This window comes from Mycosarcoma maydis, chromosome 1 (genome assembly GCF_000328475.2).
Source record: "Mycosarcoma maydis chromosome 1, whole genome shotgun sequence".
In the NCBI taxonomy this organism is placed as follows: domain Eukaryota; kingdom Fungi; phylum Basidiomycota; class Ustilaginomycetes; order Ustilaginales; genus Mycosarcoma; species Mycosarcoma maydis.
Window position 1 is genome coordinate 789420 of NC_026478.1, and position 18417 is coordinate 807836.

At 53.6% G+C, this 18417-nt stretch overlaps 6 protein-coding genes across 6 annotated transcripts; 2 read left to right on the forward strand and 4 right to left on the reverse strand.

Moving 5' to 3' along the window:
- Positions 1-627: 627 nt before the first annotated feature.
- Positions 628-4248, reverse strand: UMAG_00290 (uncharacterized protein; the record flags this gene model as incomplete). Its single annotated transcript, XM_011387901.1, has 1 exon — positions 628-4248. One exon carries the CDS (start codon positions 4246-4248, stop codon positions 628-630), a length of 3621 nt encoding a protein of 1206 aa, XP_011386203.1.
- A 1551-nt stretch (positions 4249-5799) lies between these two features.
- Positions 5800-7425, forward strand: UMAG_00291 (uncharacterized protein; the record flags this gene model as incomplete). Its single annotated transcript, XM_011387902.1, has 1 exon — positions 5800-7425. One exon carries the CDS (start codon positions 5800-5802, stop codon positions 7423-7425), a length of 1626 nt encoding a protein of 541 aa, XP_011386204.1.
- A 193-nt stretch (positions 7426-7618) lies between these two features.
- Positions 7619-9385, reverse strand: UMAG_00292 (rRNA-processing protein PWP1; the record flags this gene model as incomplete). Its single annotated transcript, XM_011387903.1, has 1 exon — positions 7619-9385. The coding sequence occupies one exon, from the start codon at positions 9383-9385 to the stop codon at positions 7619-7621; it is 1767 nt and encodes a 588-aa protein (XP_011386205.1).
- A 555-nt stretch (positions 9386-9940) lies between these two features.
- Positions 9941-11206, forward strand: UMAG_00293 (rRNA-binding ribosome biosynthesis protein RPF2; the record flags this gene model as incomplete). The annotated part of the gene is made up of 1 exon (XM_011387904.1): positions 9941-11206. The coding sequence occupies one exon, from the start codon at positions 9941-9943 to the stop codon at positions 11204-11206; it is 1266 nt and encodes a 421-aa protein (XP_011386206.1).
- Positions 11207-11399: 193 nt separating this feature from the next.
- UMAG_10091 (uncharacterized protein) lies at positions 11400-13361 on the reverse strand (the record flags this gene model as incomplete). Its single annotated transcript, XM_011388347.1, has 1 exon — positions 11400-13361. The coding sequence occupies one exon, from the start codon at positions 13359-13361 to the stop codon at positions 11400-11402; it is 1962 nt and encodes a 653-aa protein (XP_011386649.1).
- A 1305-nt stretch (positions 13362-14666) lies between these two features.
- On the reverse strand, positions 14667-15242 carry UMAG_00295 (Rho family GTPase CDC42; the record flags this gene model as incomplete). The annotated part of the gene is made up of 1 exon (XM_011387905.1): positions 14667-15242. One exon carries the CDS (start codon positions 15240-15242, stop codon positions 14667-14669), a length of 576 nt encoding a protein of 191 aa, XP_011386207.1.
- Positions 15243-18417: the final 3175 nt, after the last annotated feature.

Genomic DNA, 18417 nt, shown 5'->3' on the forward strand with positions numbered 1-18417 from the left:
TAGGAAAGAAGATTATTAGGGAAGCCAAGCTTGGGGTGCTCATTGTCACAGAGCGACAGGTGAGCAACAAGATTGACGAGATGGATGGAAAGTGGATGGAAGGTGGATCGGAATCTCGAAGCGTTAGTCTGTGAGTGTCTGCATACACAGAGTTCTACGTTAACCAAAGCTGACGCGCCTCGAATCAGAATCACGAATTGCACGCGTTCAGGGTCCAAACGGATTTTTCCACACTCGTGACTACAGTCATGAGTTGCGACTACCACACGAATCACGCAACCTGAACCACCAACACGCCCAAGTTACTAACCCAAACCCCTGCCAAGCACGACACTTGACGAGAAAGAGCCTTGCTCACGCAAGGCAATTCCGACCGAAACTTTGATGATGAGAGTTATGTACGAGTTTCAACTGATTGATCATGCCTATCTCCTTCTGAACAGATTCCGTTCATAAGCTGTCAGATGTAACAAGATGCAGTAATGTTTTGCGGGTGATGCGGAGATATACGGTTCTCCGTAAGATATGTCTAACATGTGTTCAATCGTGAACGACGAATCGTGAGTGTGAATACTGGAAGATGTGTTGACCACTGCGCACAAGCGTGAATGCGCTAAAGTACGCATGTCAGCGCCGCGCCAGTGGCTGTCGACGAACGGCAGGCCGTTTGTTCGGACTCTCGCTGTTGCGATTCTCCCAATAAGCTTTGCTTTGTCTTGCAGCACCGAAAGTGTCTTCGGCTCCGCGCTTGAGAGCGCCATTCGCGTGAGCAGCATCTCCGATCCTCTCCATCCGGACGTTTCCGGTGCGATCTTCGTTGCCATCGGCCGGTACCTCGTCGTCCACAGCTCGAGCAAGCGGTTGCTGGTGCTGGGCGAGCACTTTGAGCAGCTTTGTGCGCTCCCTCACCGCAGCAGGATCATCATACACAATGCGAACGCTGGCATCGAAGCTCTGACCCGTCTGACTACTAGGTGGTAAGCCTACCTCCTTGTCCATGCCGAGCGAGTACCCTTGAGCAGCAGCCTCGGCAGCGCGTTGAGCATCGAGCCGTGCTTGTGCTTCGAGCACCTTTTCTGGAGCAAGCTTGGCGTCGGTCGAACCGCTGCTGCGCTTCACCTCCTCGTCAGAGCGCTGCTTGCGGGCGCGTGGCGGGAGGCGATTCTTCTTGCGAGTGGCTGAGGCCAACGTTCGGCGGTTCAGGAGCTCGATGACTTTGTCTGCTGACACCATCTCCTTTTGAGCTGACTTGAGCATGTCGAGCTCCTTTGTCTTAGCTTGGTCCTTCGTTTCGGAGCCCACACTTTTCACGCCGCGCACTTCACCAATTTCTTCGTCAGCTGCGGCCTCTTCATCTTCGAAAAGTGTTTGACTTGAGGGAGCTGGGGCAGTGTCGTCAGCATCCATGCTCACATCACCTTGAGCCATGTACCCTGTGAGCGTCACATCAGCGTCAAATTTGGCATCCTGAAGCATCAAGTCTGCGTCTCCTACTTCATCGCCTACTCCTTGCATCAAGGTAATCTCTTCCGATCGGCCTCGTATGTGTCGACCATCCGCTTCCTCCGCTCTGCCGAGGAGCTGGTTGCCGTCATTGCATCTCGTGGCGTCTGCCGAGATTGACCGGTGCCACGGCTTGGCCGCCGCAATGAGCTCTGCATGGGTCCGTTGGCTCGCCTGGGTGTATCTCGTTCCGTGCTGCAAGAGGTTCTGTGATGCTTGCGAGAGAAAGTCACCGCTAGCAGATCCATCTGAACTGGACAGCACAGTGAGCAGCGATCTGGACGGATCCATTGAAGAAGGGAAAAGACTCTCATCGACTCGAATGTTCTGCTCGATGCACTTTTCGAGCCATTTTGGGTGCACAAGGAACACACCGGTCTTGAGTTCTTTGGCCTCGCGAGGTATGCCAGAGCCGCCATGAAGGAGATGTGTCGTCGACACACTAGCCTGTGCTTGCCAACAAGCTCCGAGCTGCAAAGCCTTGCGTTCGAGTACCACACTTTGAGAGGCCAATGCTTTGGTTCTCGAAACGGTGCAGCCTGCCAAGGGCAGATCTGGACCAGACTGGACCAGACTATCGTGAATGTGGTGTTCATTTGAGGCAGCCATGGCAGAGTACATGTTGGTTGCGGTGCCGCCGCTGCTGCTGCTGCTGCTCGTGGTCAGGGCCGATGAAGATGGCTCCGTAATCGCAATGGAGACGGGCGGCGGAAGCAGACGACCGGACTGCCTTGCTTTGATGATGAAGTCAAGTCCGACAACGGGAACACCACAGCTGCGTGCATGTTGAGCATGTTTTCCTTCAAAGCTCTCCTGTGTGGCGCAGACGACGTGTGTCAAAGACTCGGCTTTCCAATGAGTAATAATGCTGCCGCCCATCTCTACGACAAGTTTCTGAGCGTGGTAGAGCTCTGGCGAATCAGGGTCGAAGCCGAGTAGCATCAGCCTCAAATGCTCACCGTCGGGCAACGGTTGGGGCACCAGAGCAGGCAAGGCAGCGAAATATTCCTTTGGCTCGACAAACGTTTCATGGTGAAGGCAGTACTCGATCCAGAAATGCAGCACCGGTGTCATGTTGGCATCGACAAGCGGCCTCAAAGAGGCAGCAGGTGCTTTTGGATCTACAACCACAAAGTCAGGCGGGGTCGCCGGGTCCAGGCGGAGGATGGTGGCGCCATTGTCCCGCAACACTTGTTCGAGCACCTTTTGGCGATGGAAGTCGTCCAGGCGCGTAGCGAAAGTCTTTGCATGGAAACAACCCTCGCGGCTGCTGGTTGCAATCTGCTGCGAACCGCTAGACTGACTAGAGTGCGGCAGGGTGACGAGCTTGCTGGCATTGATCATGTTCTTTCGCATGCTGAGAGACGTGACGCGGGGAGCCGTTGGCACGGGCGAGAAGCTAGAAGCACGGGACATGCGTAGAAGGCTGTTGCGATGTGGATTGTGTGGAGCAGGGACGGACGTGGATGTGGGAGCCAGCGCGGACGGCTGCGCAGATGTAGATAAGGATGCGGAAGTGGAGGTTGGTGCGTCTGGACGAGATGCAAGAAGGGTATCTGACTCTGAGTTGGGAGTGTTCCGTGTTGTATTGAACGCATTCGAGTGGCTTCTGAGTTGAGATAGGATATTGTCGAAGGATTTTTCAGCAGCAGCTGCCGCTTTCTGTCTTGAACCCAATGTGATAGGCTGTTCATCGTCGACATCTTGAGGATCGGCGCCGCCTTTGCGGGAGTTGCGCGCCAGAGAGTCAGTTTCAGCCAGGGTCAACTTGGATCGGCTCGAAGCAATGAAAGGGCTTTGAAATGGAAGAGTGACGTGTTCTTCGTGTCGGATAAACGGCGAAGTAAGTTTGGAGCGTGCTTTGTCGATGAGGGCAGAGCGCCTACGTTGATCTGGAAGCATGGCAAATATGGAGTAGATTGCTTCGTCCAGGCAACCTCCAGCTTGCTGACAGTCGATAAGCCATTCTGGACGTACTGCCAAGATGCGGGATGCTGCCTGCTCTCGAGAGCCATTTCGACCGTGGCGAGCTCGATCGAGAAAGTGAAGAAGATGCTGTACGCTGCTAGACGCATTAGGGTCGGCGGTGGCAGAGACGAGATGCGTAATGGTGCCATCGAAACGCAGCTCGTCGGATACAGTAGCACCGAGCTCTTTCGCTAGGCCAGCGAATTTACGACGTTCTGCCCCGACCAGAGCGGAGAAGCAGAGGGTGATGTTGCTCAAGGCGGGCAGCTGATGTTGTTGTTCGAGCTGTTCAGCATCCACATTGTCACCGGCGAGCCATGCTTGACGAACGTCTAGGATCCAGTCGGGGCGGATAATATGCATGCCAAGTTGGAGCGCAAAACGGTACTTTTCGGAACCGGGGCGGTCAGCAATGAGATGAGTGACGTCTTCAGTGAGGTTTCCTTCAACTCTGGCTCCGAGTTCACGAGCATATTGAGTCAGAATGGGCTTGAGATCGCTGAGACCGGTGATGGATATGATGGCACCCTTGAGCGGACGGGCGGAAGATCCGATAAAGTCGGCGTCCAGATGCGCGCCATGGTCGTGTCCATCGTCTCGGAGTCGACGAAAGTGCGCCGCATCTTCGCGGTCATCAAGCAGATCGTCTTGTTGGCGTGATCGCTTGTTTGAAGAAGAGGAAGACGCCGATATTGATTCAGCCAAGCCTCTTTGGGCAGGACGGAGCTTAACGTTGGGGATCTTCGTGGACCTGTGCGCCCTTGCTGACCTGTTCATGTCGAAGCAGCGACTTTTCCGATTCAGACGAGCATCAAAGCTGAGGTAGCTATGTTGATGATGTAACCAAGTGTAACCAAGAGGGTGTGGGGATGAGTCAGTCTCAAAGATCCTGCGGAAAACTTGACGACAGCCTTGTGAATCGAAGAACAACGACCCATCAGCATGAGAAGTTGAGTCCGAAGCTTAGAGGAGAAATGGTAAGCGATAGCTTGAAGAGGATGACTGCTGATGTTCCTAGGTAGCAATAATGACGATATTGGCGTAGCAGGTATATGGCGAGAGACGGAGGGGTTGCTTGCTGTAGAAGAGCGATATGGTGTTTGTTTGACATGTCCTGTGTCTGTTTTGACTCGAGTCGAAGCTGGAGCGTGCAATCTGGTACCAGATCCTAAGTGGGTGTCTGTGTCAAAATTCACCGAGGTGTAAAGTGGAGCCGCCACGCGCGACGCACTCACCAACGCGTTCATGGCGGTCGAGCTTAACATGCTTGAAAAATGTCCGTTGTAAATCACGAATCCACGATTCACGATTCACGATTTGACAGAGGTAAGATGGACGTCACGCGTGGGAGCTGGCCGACGGCACCTATCGGTCGTGGGTCCCTCCCACGACGTCAATCACGATTATGCTCCCACCACAGCTTGGGCTGTTGTGCTAGTAGTCCGGTGCAAGGAGATGAAATTGGTGATTCCACAAGTGTTGTTCGATTCGAAGTGGGAATGCGTTGGTGATGTGCTGGTTTGAAGTCCCCAAAGCGATTGAGTTCAGTTGATGTTGCGCGATGCAGCCGCAGTAGCTCTTGACAAACGTGAAAGAGAGCGCTTCACACTTACAGACTCGTGACTCACTCTGACTCTGACCGTGGACTCACGACTAACTTAAGTTGTGCCAACAACAACTGGGATTTTGATGTGATCCACGATTCTGAATCACGATTATTGCTGCACGGTGTTGCTTTTCGTGATTTCTCGAGAGTCACACGGGTTTGCTGTAACTTTACTGCTGCAGGTGAGTGCACATATCACGTACTGGCAGGCCGGCTGTGCCACTTTAACGATCAAAGGGTTCAGGCCGTAACGCATGAGCCGATAGTGACACTCACAACTGGAGTCATAGTCAGCCAGCCATTCGTGATTTACGCAGCCAGCCAGGACCTCTCACGCTCGTCACTCAGCCTAACTCCACTTCTGGCACCACACACACAGATCACATTCACGATCCGTGATTGCAGCTGCGCTCTCCCTTTCTCTCTCTCACTTGCACACACTTTCACATACCCAAATTTTTTGACCGTAAGCTAATCCTCAACCTTGGAGTAATACAGCGTAGCCCCGATAGAACACGCGCAAAACAGAGCAATCAGATCTTACCCTACTTGGATCAACGATTCGTGATTGTCCTCCGATCGCCAAACTCGCATTCAAAACGCTTTGTGCGCTTCGACGAACAGCGACATCCTCCCTGCTTCCTTTTGATCTCATCGATCTTTGCTATCTGGATTGCTGCTGTCCATAGCTAGCACGTCCAATTCCGGCCTGCTTGACTTCCATGCAGTCCTCCACGATTGAGCGAGTGGGCGGCTCGCAGTCGGCTCAGCCGTCTTCATCGGATGATGCCGACCTCACATCGCCTGCTAACCTGCGCAAGTTGGTACTCAATTATCTCTTGCATCACTGCTACACCGAAACCGCCACTGCTTTTGCCAAGGATGGCATCATCGGTGATTTATACGGGTGTGAGTCATCCACGCTTGTCAACTCGGCTGATGCTCCTGGTTCGAGCTCCACCGGCATTCGCACAGCCCCCTCTACCTCCACCGCATCTGGCTCAAGGAGTCCTGCAGCTCCCGTCGCCGACTCGCCTCTTCGAACTATCACAACAGGCAATGCAGGTGGACGTCAGGCGCATCCTTTGTCCGCACCTCCGCTCTCGCGCGACGACTCGAGCATGGAGATCGAAGTGGAAAATTTGCTTCCCACATCTTCGGAACATACCGACGCTTCTACATTCCATCAGCGTGAGCACAGCTACGGCTTGTCGAATGGCGCGCCGAGCCACTCGAATGGCCACTCTTCCGGTTCTAGAAGCAATGCAGCTGTCTACGAACAAGCGCAGGATGATGACCAAGACCTCGAGGATGCAGAGCTGGCCACGTCCGAGTTGGAGGATGTGCCAGACGAGATCGACGTCGACATCAGCCCTGACCTCACCGCGGAAGATCTTCGGAATGTTCGCGCACGCAAGCAAATCAAGGAATACATCATTTCGGGCCAAATCCGACAAGCGATGGACATGATCAACGAATGCTTTCCTACCGTGCTCAACAGCAGCGCTGCAGCCGCCAGTGGCAGCGGCAGCTCGAACGTTTCAAAAGCGTCGCGCACGAAAGCCAGTAGTAGCGCCAGCTCTAGCAGTACTAGCGAAAAAGTGCTCCCGGCGAACCCTACCTCGATGGAACCTGACCACCTGCTGCTCAATATGCAGATCCAAGTATTTATCGAAGCCATCCGATCTGCGTCCTCGGCGCAACTGGTGCCTTCCTCCACGCCCCAACTGAGCGCATCGAATAGCGGCCTGCCTTCGCTCGCATCTACCACGCCGGGCATTGCTGCTTCAGCCATCTCTCGCGCAGCGTCGCCCGCACCGTCCGCGTCCTCCTCCAATGGCTCCACCACCTCGGCGACGGGCACCAATGCAGCGCTGAATCCGGCTCTGCATTCAGCTCTCGCCTACGCACAGGGGCTCTACGCTTCGGCGCAAAAGCTACCGAGCTTCTGGCGTGCCATGTACCTCAAGGAGCTCGAGCAGGTCACCGCTTTGCTCGCCTACACCGACGTCGAGCGCTCGCCCGTACGTCGCTTCTTGCATCGCTCCAGAAAGGTGGCGCTGGCAGAACAGGTGAATTCGGCGATCCTGTTGAGGAGTGGCAAACCGAGCCAACCGTTGATCGAGGTGGCGGTCAGGCAGACGACGTTGCTGTGGTTCCATTTACAGGCGGAAGAGGTGCAGGTGCCCATAGGTCATCCTGTGTTTGGCTTGGTTGCGGCGGGTGCCGGTGGTGCGTACGATGGCGCAGCAGCAGCAGCAGGCGCAGCGGCTGGCGCGGCAAAGAAGCAAACCAATACCAGAAAGCTGCCACCGTGGGGGTTTGCAAGTTTCTTGCTCGAGAGGTGACATGAGCACACCGAATCACGAATAGGAGAGCACACACTTGGATGCTGCGTCTTTTCTTGGTTGCAGCGGTTTGTATTACAAGGTGGTGAGTGTGAAGTAATCATACTTTTGTGGATTGATCTGGGTGGTGCGGACGATATGCATGGAGAGAGGCTGAGACGTGATGTTTGAGGATGGAAGGCGATAGCGTTTGTCACTGCTGCATATCGGCGTCATGGTCGCTGTCATCGTCGTCATCGTCGTCTTGGATCCTGATGATGCCGTCGCCTCTGCTGGGTTCTGTGCCGTCGAGATCGACTTTGAGATCGTCTTTGAGGGAGCGGAGAGAGTGGGCGAAAGTTTTTCGGACGGCTGGGTTGCTGAGGGCGTTGAAGACTTGGAGTTGGCCTGCTGAGCCGGCGGCTGCGAGGGTGAGCGGGTCGTTGGGGCTAAATTTGGCGGTAAAGAGTTTGCCTAGACCGAGATCGCGGGAGAGAACGAGGTTGATTGCGGCGGGATGGGATGTGTCGGTCGAAGAGGGGGAGAGCGACCAGAGTTTGATGCTACGGTCAGAGGAGGCGGTCAGCAGACAGTGTGGGATGTGCGGGGAGATGTCGACGGCGGTGCAGGCTGTGTCGTGTGCTTGCAATGTCCAAATCGATGCGGACGGCGAGCGGATATCGTAGGATTGAACAATGCCCGATTCGAGCGAACATACAAACGAAGTGCACGAAGCGGACCATCCGTCCCATACGACACTCTCGACATCACTACCGATGGATACGACCGAAGCTACATCCGCAGTGCGCGTGTCAAACACACGGATTGTCTTATCGTACGAGCCAGTGAGCAACACCGCCGGATTCGCTGCTCCACTCGCCTCACCTCCAATCGCTTTGCATTGCCATGCAACCGACTGCACTTTGTCCGTGTGCGAATTAAACGTCCTAAACGCCGTCGATTCCTCGCTCGTGTGCGGTCGCGAAAGATCCCACAGCTTCACCGTACAGTCGGCCGAGGCTGAAGCCAACAAATTTCGCGCTACCGGGTTCCAAGAGAGTCCCAAGACCGCATCCACGTGATAAGCATCATTCGCCACACGCGCCTTGGACTGCTTGCGCTTCTTCTTGCCCGTTCCAAGTGGTGCATTGAGTTGGTCCGTTTCGGTCTTACGTCCCAGAATCGCATCTGGATACATTCCATCCACCACGTCCATGCTCCAAATCTCGATTTCGGGATCCATGGTTCCCACTGCGATAAAGTTGCCCGTGTCCCCGGCTGCGTTGGTCGTGTTCTGGTCAGCACTGCTGACAGAGCGGGCGGGGGTGTAGTCAAGCCACTCCAGGCACAGCGGGAAGGAGGGTAGCATCAGATCATGATGCACATACAGGTTGGCGTCGCTAGCAGCGTAAATATGCGCTTCGAGCTGCGATACGTCGTCTTCGGTCTTGGCCGTGATGATCAAGTTGTCGGTTGGGTACACTTCGAGTTCCTCGCGTTCCTCCTCGTCGTCCTTTTCAGCGTCGTCCTGAATGGTGATGTAAGGATCGTCTTGGTTGGATTGGTAGACTGCAAGTCCGCGAATGTTGCTAAATGCACCGGCGGTCGCCGGAGCTTGTACGTCGTCGTCGTCGTATTCGTCGAGGTTGTAGCGCGAAAGGTCGTCCGGATCTTCCTTGGTCTTGGATGCATCGGTGACATCCTCGGTCATGGCTGCATCGCCGTCCTCGTCCATCTTGTCGTCTTCGTCGTCATCCTTCCACTCGTCCTCGTCCTCATCGTCATCGTTACCCGTGTTCGGCGCGAATGGATCCTTGCCACGTGCAATATCGCGCTGCGCACGCTCGAGCTGTGCCTTGGCATCCTCGAATTGCACATTGGCCATCTTGGAGACACGCTCCATCTCGTCATCGTCGAGGACGTACTTTTTGGGATGCGCCAGGCTCTTGCCCCTCGCGATCCAGTGTAATGCGCTAATCATCTTGAGATTCAAGTGTGGAGCCGGGAGGAAGGATCGATGCAAGAATGGTGGCGGATTCAACGCTGTGTTCTCAGACACAAAGTGAGCGACTCCAGAGTTTCAGGAAGAAAGGAGTTTTTTTTTTTTTTTAAAAAAAAAAGGCTTCGAGTGGAGCATACAGAGCCTTGGCCAAAAAATTCCACGTTCGTGTTCTCATCCTGCAGATGTGTAGAGACAACCAAATTTGGCTTATATAAGCAGCCATTTTGTGTGTGTGTGTGTGTGTGTGTGTTTTTTTTTTTTTTGAGTTCAGTTTGGCTTGGTGAGGAAGAAGAATAATTTGTAAATGGAAGGAGGAAACGAAAAAAAAGGGTTCGGTATGACCGAATTTCTTCTACCTGCTCCACTCTGCGGTAGCCTTCTACCTCCTTGTCGTTGAAAACACCTCCGTCCCGACCTATCGTCGACTCTTTCTGATCGTCCACATCAGGCTCAAACATCAGAAGGTACAAGGCGAACAGCATTCGCAAGTGCAGACAAGCAGAGAGTTTCTCCCCTACGCCCAACGTCAACACGATGATGCGAGTGGCCAAACCCAAAAACGCTCGTTCCAAACGAGCGCTCGAAAAACGCCAAGCTCGCGAGTATGAAGCAGCCAAGACGGCGGTCTTTGTCAAAGGCGCTCACTCTTCGGCTCGACTGAACATTGCACTGACAGAATTGAACCTGCTCAAGAAACCCGATTCGATCAGCTTCAACAAGAAGAACGAGGCTTTGCCATTCGAAGACACGTCGTCGTTCGAATTCTGGTCATCCAAGAACGATGCGTCGCTGTTCATGTTTGGCAATTCGCAGAAGAAGAGACCGGACAATTTGACTTGGATCCGCATGTTTGATGGTCAGGTTTTGGATATGTTGGAGATGGGCGTGGTGGACGCCAAGAGTATGACCGAGTTCAAGGGGGTGGCTAGACCAGGGATTGGGATGAGGCCGTTGTTTCATTTCAATGGACCGCAGTTTGCGACGCCGGCAGAAGCGAGTACGAGCATGATTGCCGGAGCTGAGCCGACCGAGCATGACGAGACGGGCGCATACCAGCAGTTTAAGAGCATGCTCTTGGATTTCTATCGCGGCGAAGAGTTGAAGACCAACCAGATCGCTCTAAGTGGACTGCAACATGTAATTTCGGTCACTGCTGCACCGACATCCTCCGCGAACGCAAAGACATCCGCCTCGAACGATGCTGCTCAAGGTGACACTCTGGCCGACCTGTACAAGGCAGCAGGTCTTACTCCTAACGGTACGCTCATCACACCGTCCACCTCCACCACGCTCACTTCGCCCGCCAACACACTCATCCTCTTCCGTGTCTACACCGTCCAACTCCTCGCTAGCGGCTCCAAGATTCCGCGCGTCGAACTGCAAGAATGCGGCCCCTCGTTTGACTTTCAACTGCGACGACGAAGACCCGCCAGCATCGATATGCTCACCCAAGCCCTACGCAGACCCAAGACGCAAGCTGAGAAGAACCGACAGGGCAAGGAGGGCGCCAAGAAGAACATCGAAACCGACGACATGGGCGATACTGTCGGCAGGATCCATGTGGGCAAACAGGATCTGAGCGCTCTGCAGACCAGGAAGATGAAGGGCCTCAAAAAGCACCTCGATCCCACCGCGAGCAGTGCAGATGATGACGACGACGACGACGACATGCAGTCGTTCGACGATGAGGACGAAGACGACCTGCAGATGGACGACATGACCACGTACACCGATGACGACGACGCATCGGTCCAACACCAAGACGAGCAACAGGCGCCGTCTAAAAGAAGAAGATCCTGATGTCGCCACGCTTCGCTCAAACCACTCCAGTCTTGGCCTCAATGTACTTTTTCCCCCCTCATCCGAATTACCTTCACATTCACACGATCTACCCAAGCGTGATGTTCCAGTGTTCTCGTCAGTCCGTTCTCAACTTGTCTACTACCATTCCAGCGCTGTGTACAGACGGTTCAAGAAAACGCGAGCACCGTCGTCAATCCTGCTTGAGCCAAGCCTTGACAAACTCGAGCTGTTGTTCATGGATCAATCTCACTCTCTGCGGCGTTTTGGTATCATCTTTGACCCCGTTCTCGTCGCAGTGATGCCAGCAATCCGGAATCAACTTGAACGGTCTCTGGATTGTATCCGGCCTGTTTCCTCCGTAGGCGAACTCTTCGCTATGCACGGTAGCTGGTCGCCAGGGATCGTACTGTCCATCGACAAACGCGAGCCTGTCGACCGAGAGCTCGAAGTTGCCGAGCTTGTTGACCTCGTCGATGTCTGGACGCGCGGGCATGGTGAAGAACTTGCCCGCGGGGAATCCCTTTTCGCATATCTCGTGCGCATACGCGTAGTCGAGAAGCGTCGAGACCAACTTGGGTCCCGAAGAGACAAAGTACTTGCTCTTACCGTCGCGTGTAGGTAGGTAGCGTGACACGGGTGGCGCCGTCATGATGTAGCCCCACGTCGAGCAGTATTGGAAAGTCCACGCGCGATCAGCACTCAATTTGGTCTCAGACGCAAAAGCATCAAAGTCGGTGCCGAAGCAGTCGTCCGGTGAAGCGCCTCGCTCGCCGTCCTCACCCTGAGTACAGGGCTGCACGTAGTTGGTCCGAATGTAGTGTGCGTACGCGTGAACCTCGCGAGAAACGTTCAAGCCTTTCGATTCTAGATGCTCGCTGACCGAGCCTTGCTCGTAGCTGCCGCCGGCGCCATAGGTGGTGAGCACTTGGCAAAATTGGCCGAACTCGGTCGACGTGACAGCAGGATCCCAATTGAGGCTCTGGAAAGAGCCGAGCGGGAACGTGTTGAGGTTGGCCAGGTCCCCGAGGTTGGTGAGACCCTCGAGACCAAAGAGCTCGAGAAGCTGCTGTGTTCGATTTGCGTCTCGATCGGGCTGGTCTCCGCCTGTCAGTGGGTTGGGCGCCACAATCTCGTCGATACCAGCGATGGCCGCCTGGATCGCTTGGCTGCAATTGGTGGGTGCGCCACGAGCGACTGGGTAAAAGTACTCGGGGAACTCGTCGACAGCTGTCACAACCGCGCTTGAAGCGATGGCACCATGAACAAGCTCGGGATAAAGCAGTCGCATGTGAGCTGAACGAGCACCAGGGTAGCTGCCACCGTAATAGATGATCTTGCGCTTCTCCGAATTGTCCGTGCCCGGAATACTGAGGTGTCGGATAAAGTCTGCCGAGTCCTCAAGTGCCTGCTTGTTGGTCAACCATCGGAGCTGATCGACCCCCCACGTATCGCCTGGTCCAAGGTCGGTGCGGTTGGGAAGCGATGTTCCATAGTAACGATGTTCCAGCACAATCCCGATACCTCCTGTTGCTTTTGAGAGAATGTCGAGAATACCAGTGTCGAGGAAGGGAATGCGAGCGGTGGCATCGGCCTCGCCGCTGTCCAAGATGTAGATGGGCACAGCTTCACCCTTGTTGCGAGCAGAGGCAGGTTTGTAATGGCGTGTCGAGTAGAAGAAGCGCTGATCGAATTGAGCCTGCGTGGTATTGTCGAAGTGGTCCAGGGGTTGTCGATGGTATGCGGGCTCCTTGATGTCGTGCTTGCTCTTTTTGTTGGGAGAAATAGCATCGACGGTGATATACTCGACGTAGCTTGCCAAAGTCGAGCCGATGCCCTGCTGCGAAGGCAGAGCGGCGCTGACAGCAGTCCACATGCGACTTAGAACGTCAATGCTGTTGCTCTCTGTGTGAGACTGCTTGAGCTGGATAGCAGCCCTCTGCTGCTGCTGCCTGTACCTGCGATCGAGCATGCGCTGGAATCCATCCATACGCCTTGGAGTCGAGTGCGTCAAACGCTCGGCGCTGATATAGAAAGCAGCATCATTGGAAGATGCCAGATTGCTGCCCCTTGGCACAGCGTACGTACTTGAAGGGAGAGCGGAAAAGCTGAACGCCAGCACTAGCCACGGCGTGAGAGAGGCTGCGAGCTTCATGATGAGAAGACCGTGCACTGTTGCCGAAAAGGATCGGCGTCCACTGCGTTGCGGCGAACTGGCGTGGCCTCAGTGATGGGAATGGTCGAAGAGAAGGAAGCAATTCACAGTCCGTTCAACAGCGCTATCCACTAGATCGAGTCGGTAGATTGGCAATGGCTGCGAGGAACAAGTCGGGATCTTTGGAGGAGGTGATGTTGCCGGGTGTTAAAATGTGATAGGAATAGGATCGTCGGATGGCATCCATCCGAGCTGTATACGTGATAGCACCGTCACTCACGACTGCGAGGGACGTGCGCCCGTTGTACCTGCACCCTGCAGCTATACCAAAGCTGTACCAGAAAAGGGGTTGCACAATCACGAGCTTTCATCCCATCACGCATCACTTGTTTTTCCGCAAATCATGAATCAATGAATCGATCGTTGTAACCGCCCACATCCACACCACAAGTCCGTCGTCGCCACGAAATTGTGAATTGACCGATCACAACACCTCAGCCACCTGAAACAAAACATGGCATCCGCAGCAAAGCCTGGGCAATTACCCCAAACAGCTTGAGGGAAAGAAATGTATCACAATGCCCTACAGCCATCATGTCGCGATGCTCAAAGCGAGCACCTCAGCATTGAGATGAGGTACCTTCACTGAAGAGACAGAAGCGCGGCGTGACCCTTTTGCGTACACAGATAAGCCAACCTAAACTCCAAACGCAAGCAGAAAGAGAAGCTGAAAGCGTCGCAAAGTATCTACGCCCAGAGCCATGCAGGCTACGTTCAATCTGAAGGCGGTCTGGTGGATTGCATGAAAGTTCGTACATCGTCAAGCGTGAACACGCAACGGAAATGGGGCACAGAGGAGGGGCGCAGGGACGCAGAGTGTGAAGAGACGCGCAAAAGCAAGGAGAGGGAAAGGTGGCAGCGGAACATTGCACTTCTCGATCAGCAAAGAACCCGATCGGTGAGTCTGGCATCGAGATGAGTTTATGTCGAGTCGAACAAGAGGTAAATGATCAAGAGCGAAAAACGGCTGATGGACAAAGAGGTGTAGCAGGTGCCAGAACGAGAAAGGGGATGAGGGCGAGTTTCGATGCTGAGTGCGTTGCTGAGACTGTGAAGCAACATGCTACTTGCGAAAGAGCGCATCACGTTGCGACCTGAGTTCGAGCATTTTCAGCTTGCGGACTGCGGCATCCAAAGACCTGCAAGAGGGTACCGTTGTCGGGCTGCGAAGGCGAGCGAAAATTGTCATGGTGACAAAAAGACGAGCAAAGCAGGCTCTCCGAAAAAGCTGGGGTGAGGGTATGTTCAGAGAATGGCGCACTTGGACTTCTTGCGGATTACAGGTGGTTCCAGCGCAGCCACGATGGCCTCGTCGAAGACGTTTTTCAATCCCTTTTGCGTCAGCGCCGAGCACTCGACGTACTTGACCGCACCCAACTCTCTCGCCAAACGCTCACCCGCCTCAAAGGGCACAGGACGCTGCTTTGAACGTGCAAGCTTCTCGATGACGGCGTGGTCGTCGCGCAAATCCACCTGGGTTCCCACAATCAGGCACGGCACACCAGGGCAATGGTGATGCACCTCCGGGAACCACTTTTCCTTGACATTTTCGAACGAGGCTGGTGAGGTGACCGAGAAGCAGACCAGGAAGACATCCGTCTGCGGGTATGAAAGCGGTCGCAGTCGGTCGTAGTCCTCCTGACCGGCGGTATCGAACAATCCGAGTGTGTACGGATCCTCGCCAATCATGACAGTCACGGCGTAGTTGTCAAACACTGTCGGAACATACTCCGAGGGAAACTTGTTGGTGGTGTACGAGATCAACAGGCAGGTCTTACCGACCGCACCATCTCCGACGACGACACACTTGATGGTCTGCATGCTTGTGTTCTGCTGGTCCGAATGTATATGGTGGCAGTGGCAGGCATCGAGTTCGGCAGAAGGGCGACGATCCGCGAGGCAATGTGAAAGATCGAGTACGGAAAAAGTAGAGCAAACATAAGGTCAGGCACGGAATCTCCAGAATCTCCACGGGTAGGAGTAGGAATCCCAGCCGAGTTGTCTGGGTAAGAGCGCTCAAGCTAGGAGCCACCTGGTGCAGAGTACAGAAGCTGCAAGACGACTCTTGCCCCATATGGGCAACTTGGTGGAAAGCACGTAGCCTTGGTCTCGAGGATCACATCTGAGCGATCGCCTGAGCTGAGGCACGACGTCACCATCTGCTCAGGCATCAACAAAGCATCCATCCCTGTTGCATCTCCTTGTTGCCGATTCTGCGCCGAGAGCGCTCACTCGGATGCATTGAGCTAGGAGGACAACAGTAACAGACACTGAGAGAAGTCGGGGGTGGTCGATCTGTGACTCGCTGACTTACGTTCTAAACTTGGAGCGAGACGAGGCAAGGCGAGACGAGGCGAGGCGGATTGACGTGGCAAACTGGATTTCAACTGTTCAAAGCGATTGATACAGAGCTTGGTTGATGGGAGTATTAACGTCCGTCGAAATTCGAGTTTCGTTGCTCAACAGCGGGTCTGTATCGAGAAGAACTGTGATTGGTGGCTGTGAAGTCTGACGAAGACCAGAATGCTGAATCGAAGATGAGTAGATTGGCGCCTTTGCTGCGGTGTTGAACGGTGCGAGGATGGTTCGAACAAGAGACCCGAGATCGTTTCAGATAGGTGAGGAGATGCGAAAGGTGGTGCTAGGACGATGACAGAGCCAAATGAAAGGAGTGCAACTGCTGATGTAAAGCGACGTAGAGATTCGATGGATAAAAGGTGGAGATGGAGAGGAGAAGGAGATGTCGTAACGAGGCTAGATGCGTGATTCTGAAGATGCAGGTGCGAACTCGGTCGTATCATCTCGCTCGCCGCCAAAACAGCCAAGAGGCAAGCTGAGCGACGTTCGAAGCCAGCTTGAGAGACACAGTCTGAGTCCAGCAGACAGAAATCGTGAATGGGCAAAGCGCGCTCGCTGCTTGCTGCTCGCAGCTCGGCAGTCGCAGAGTGCCAGTCACACCCACCACACCCACTTACATTTCGGTCCGCCTGACTTTGTCTGAATGCGCCTTTGGTCGGCTTTGCAGGCAGTGGTGAGCGGCGAACGAACGAGTTCACGCGCGCCAAGCTGAAGCCGTGACTGTATATAACAATAAAATCACAAATAACTTATTATGAATTCGAAACGAGAAAGCGCGAGTCCAAAGTTGTCACCAGACTTACTACAGCCCCTATGCACTTGCTCACATTCGTGACTACTCCAACGTGAATACAAAACTTTGCTAGCGTTCAAATTTCCTCCCCCAAACCCACGCTTACAAGTATTTTAATGCTATTTTGACACAGTCACAAATCGTTAATGATTCAAAGGTCCACGGCTTTTCTTGCGAAGAGCTTCTAATCAGAGACCGACCACACTGTGACTAGGTTATGCTTCTTTGTCACCGACTCTGATTACAACTCTTGACTTGATGTTACTTAACTTACTTGTCTTGGATTTTCACGTTTCAAGTTTCAGGGTAAGTTAACTTAAGTTAACTAATGTTCATGCCTCTATTGGGTTGCGTGTAGTTGACCTTCAATAACTGACCGACCGATAAGACACGAGAAGGCGCGAGAAACCAAGTCGTAGACGGAGCTGGCTGAAGAGCCGGCTGAATGAGGCACCTCCGTTTACGATTGTCGTTGGCATTCAAATAAAATACCACTGGAAGGACTGTCAAGGATCTGCTGCTGCTAGCTATGGTCTGGAGCTAAGTTACCTTTTCTATGGCGTGGCCGTTGGGCATCTGATCACCGACGAAGCTGCAAGCTGCCATGTGCTACTTTCCGGTCGCGAAAGGACAGAAAAGAAGCGGCGCCTGATGGCAAATCTCGCCATGTGGCGGGCGCCAATTCGCCGTAGTTCAGCTTTGTTTGAGGATACCTTCATGTCTGGAACACCTGTACAAGGAAGCCGTTGTAAAGGCGTAGATCCACCTTGGGCCCCGCGAGCACCAAGCGACAAGACTTGCGCCATACCGAAGCCGCATTCGACTCGTTTCAGTCGTTTCAGCCGAAGAAAACGATGAAATACAGGAGGATGGCTCTGCACAGTCTGGAGCACAGATGTCTCAAAGACTAAAGTAAGCTGTCGGGAAGAGTGCTGCGCAGACGGCTTGGCTCATCATAAGCAGCTTTGCAAGCTTTCCATAGAGGAGGAAGCAAGATCCAAACCCGCATGGTTGTGTAGTCCTTGACAGCAGCTGAATTGTTATAGCCGCGAGAGCCAGGTCGCGTGAGGAAGACAGTTGATCAAAGAACACCCACCGCCTTTTTGCTTCGAGAATTTCCAGGGTCCGCTGGCATTCCGCTCAGGCAACTTTGGCACAGAGCCGTAAGTTAACAGATAACTTAGTTAACACATTTTCTTTTGCACATTTTGGAAATCTTAGGATATCCGATAGCGATGTCTTTAACTATAGACACGTACATAAGTTCGACATTTTCTTGCGCAATGGCAGGAGAGTCGTGAGCAACATTAGAAGGCAGCGTGATGCAATCATCACTGATCATGAATCGTGAATGTCCATGGATTTATGACGACAGGATGACACAGATTCAGCACGAATCACGAATCGTGGTTCGAAATACTCCTAAAAGGGAAAAAGAGGTGGGTAATTATGAATACTTCTGGAGGAAATGGCCGAAACCAGTCACGAATCTTGAATGTGATTGCTGTCGATGGCGACGAGTTGTGAGTGGAAGGAGCCGATCGTCGTGTCAAACCCTGCGAAATGCGAAGATCAAGGAACAACGACGAGACAGGATTCATTCGACACATGTAAGTTAGTGTGTGGCGCAATCCTTTACGCAATATCTGTGACTATCATTGTCAGAGCAGTCACACACGACAGTGCGTTGGAAGCAAGGGTCCGGGAAGAGTAATCTTGCCGCTGTCTAGAGGCGGTGGGCAGACGAGCCGACAGATCAACAATCACGAATCGTGAATGTTGGATTGCCGTAACCCATTCAATGACTCAATTGACATTTTCGTGATTTTAGCTTACGCGCAACCG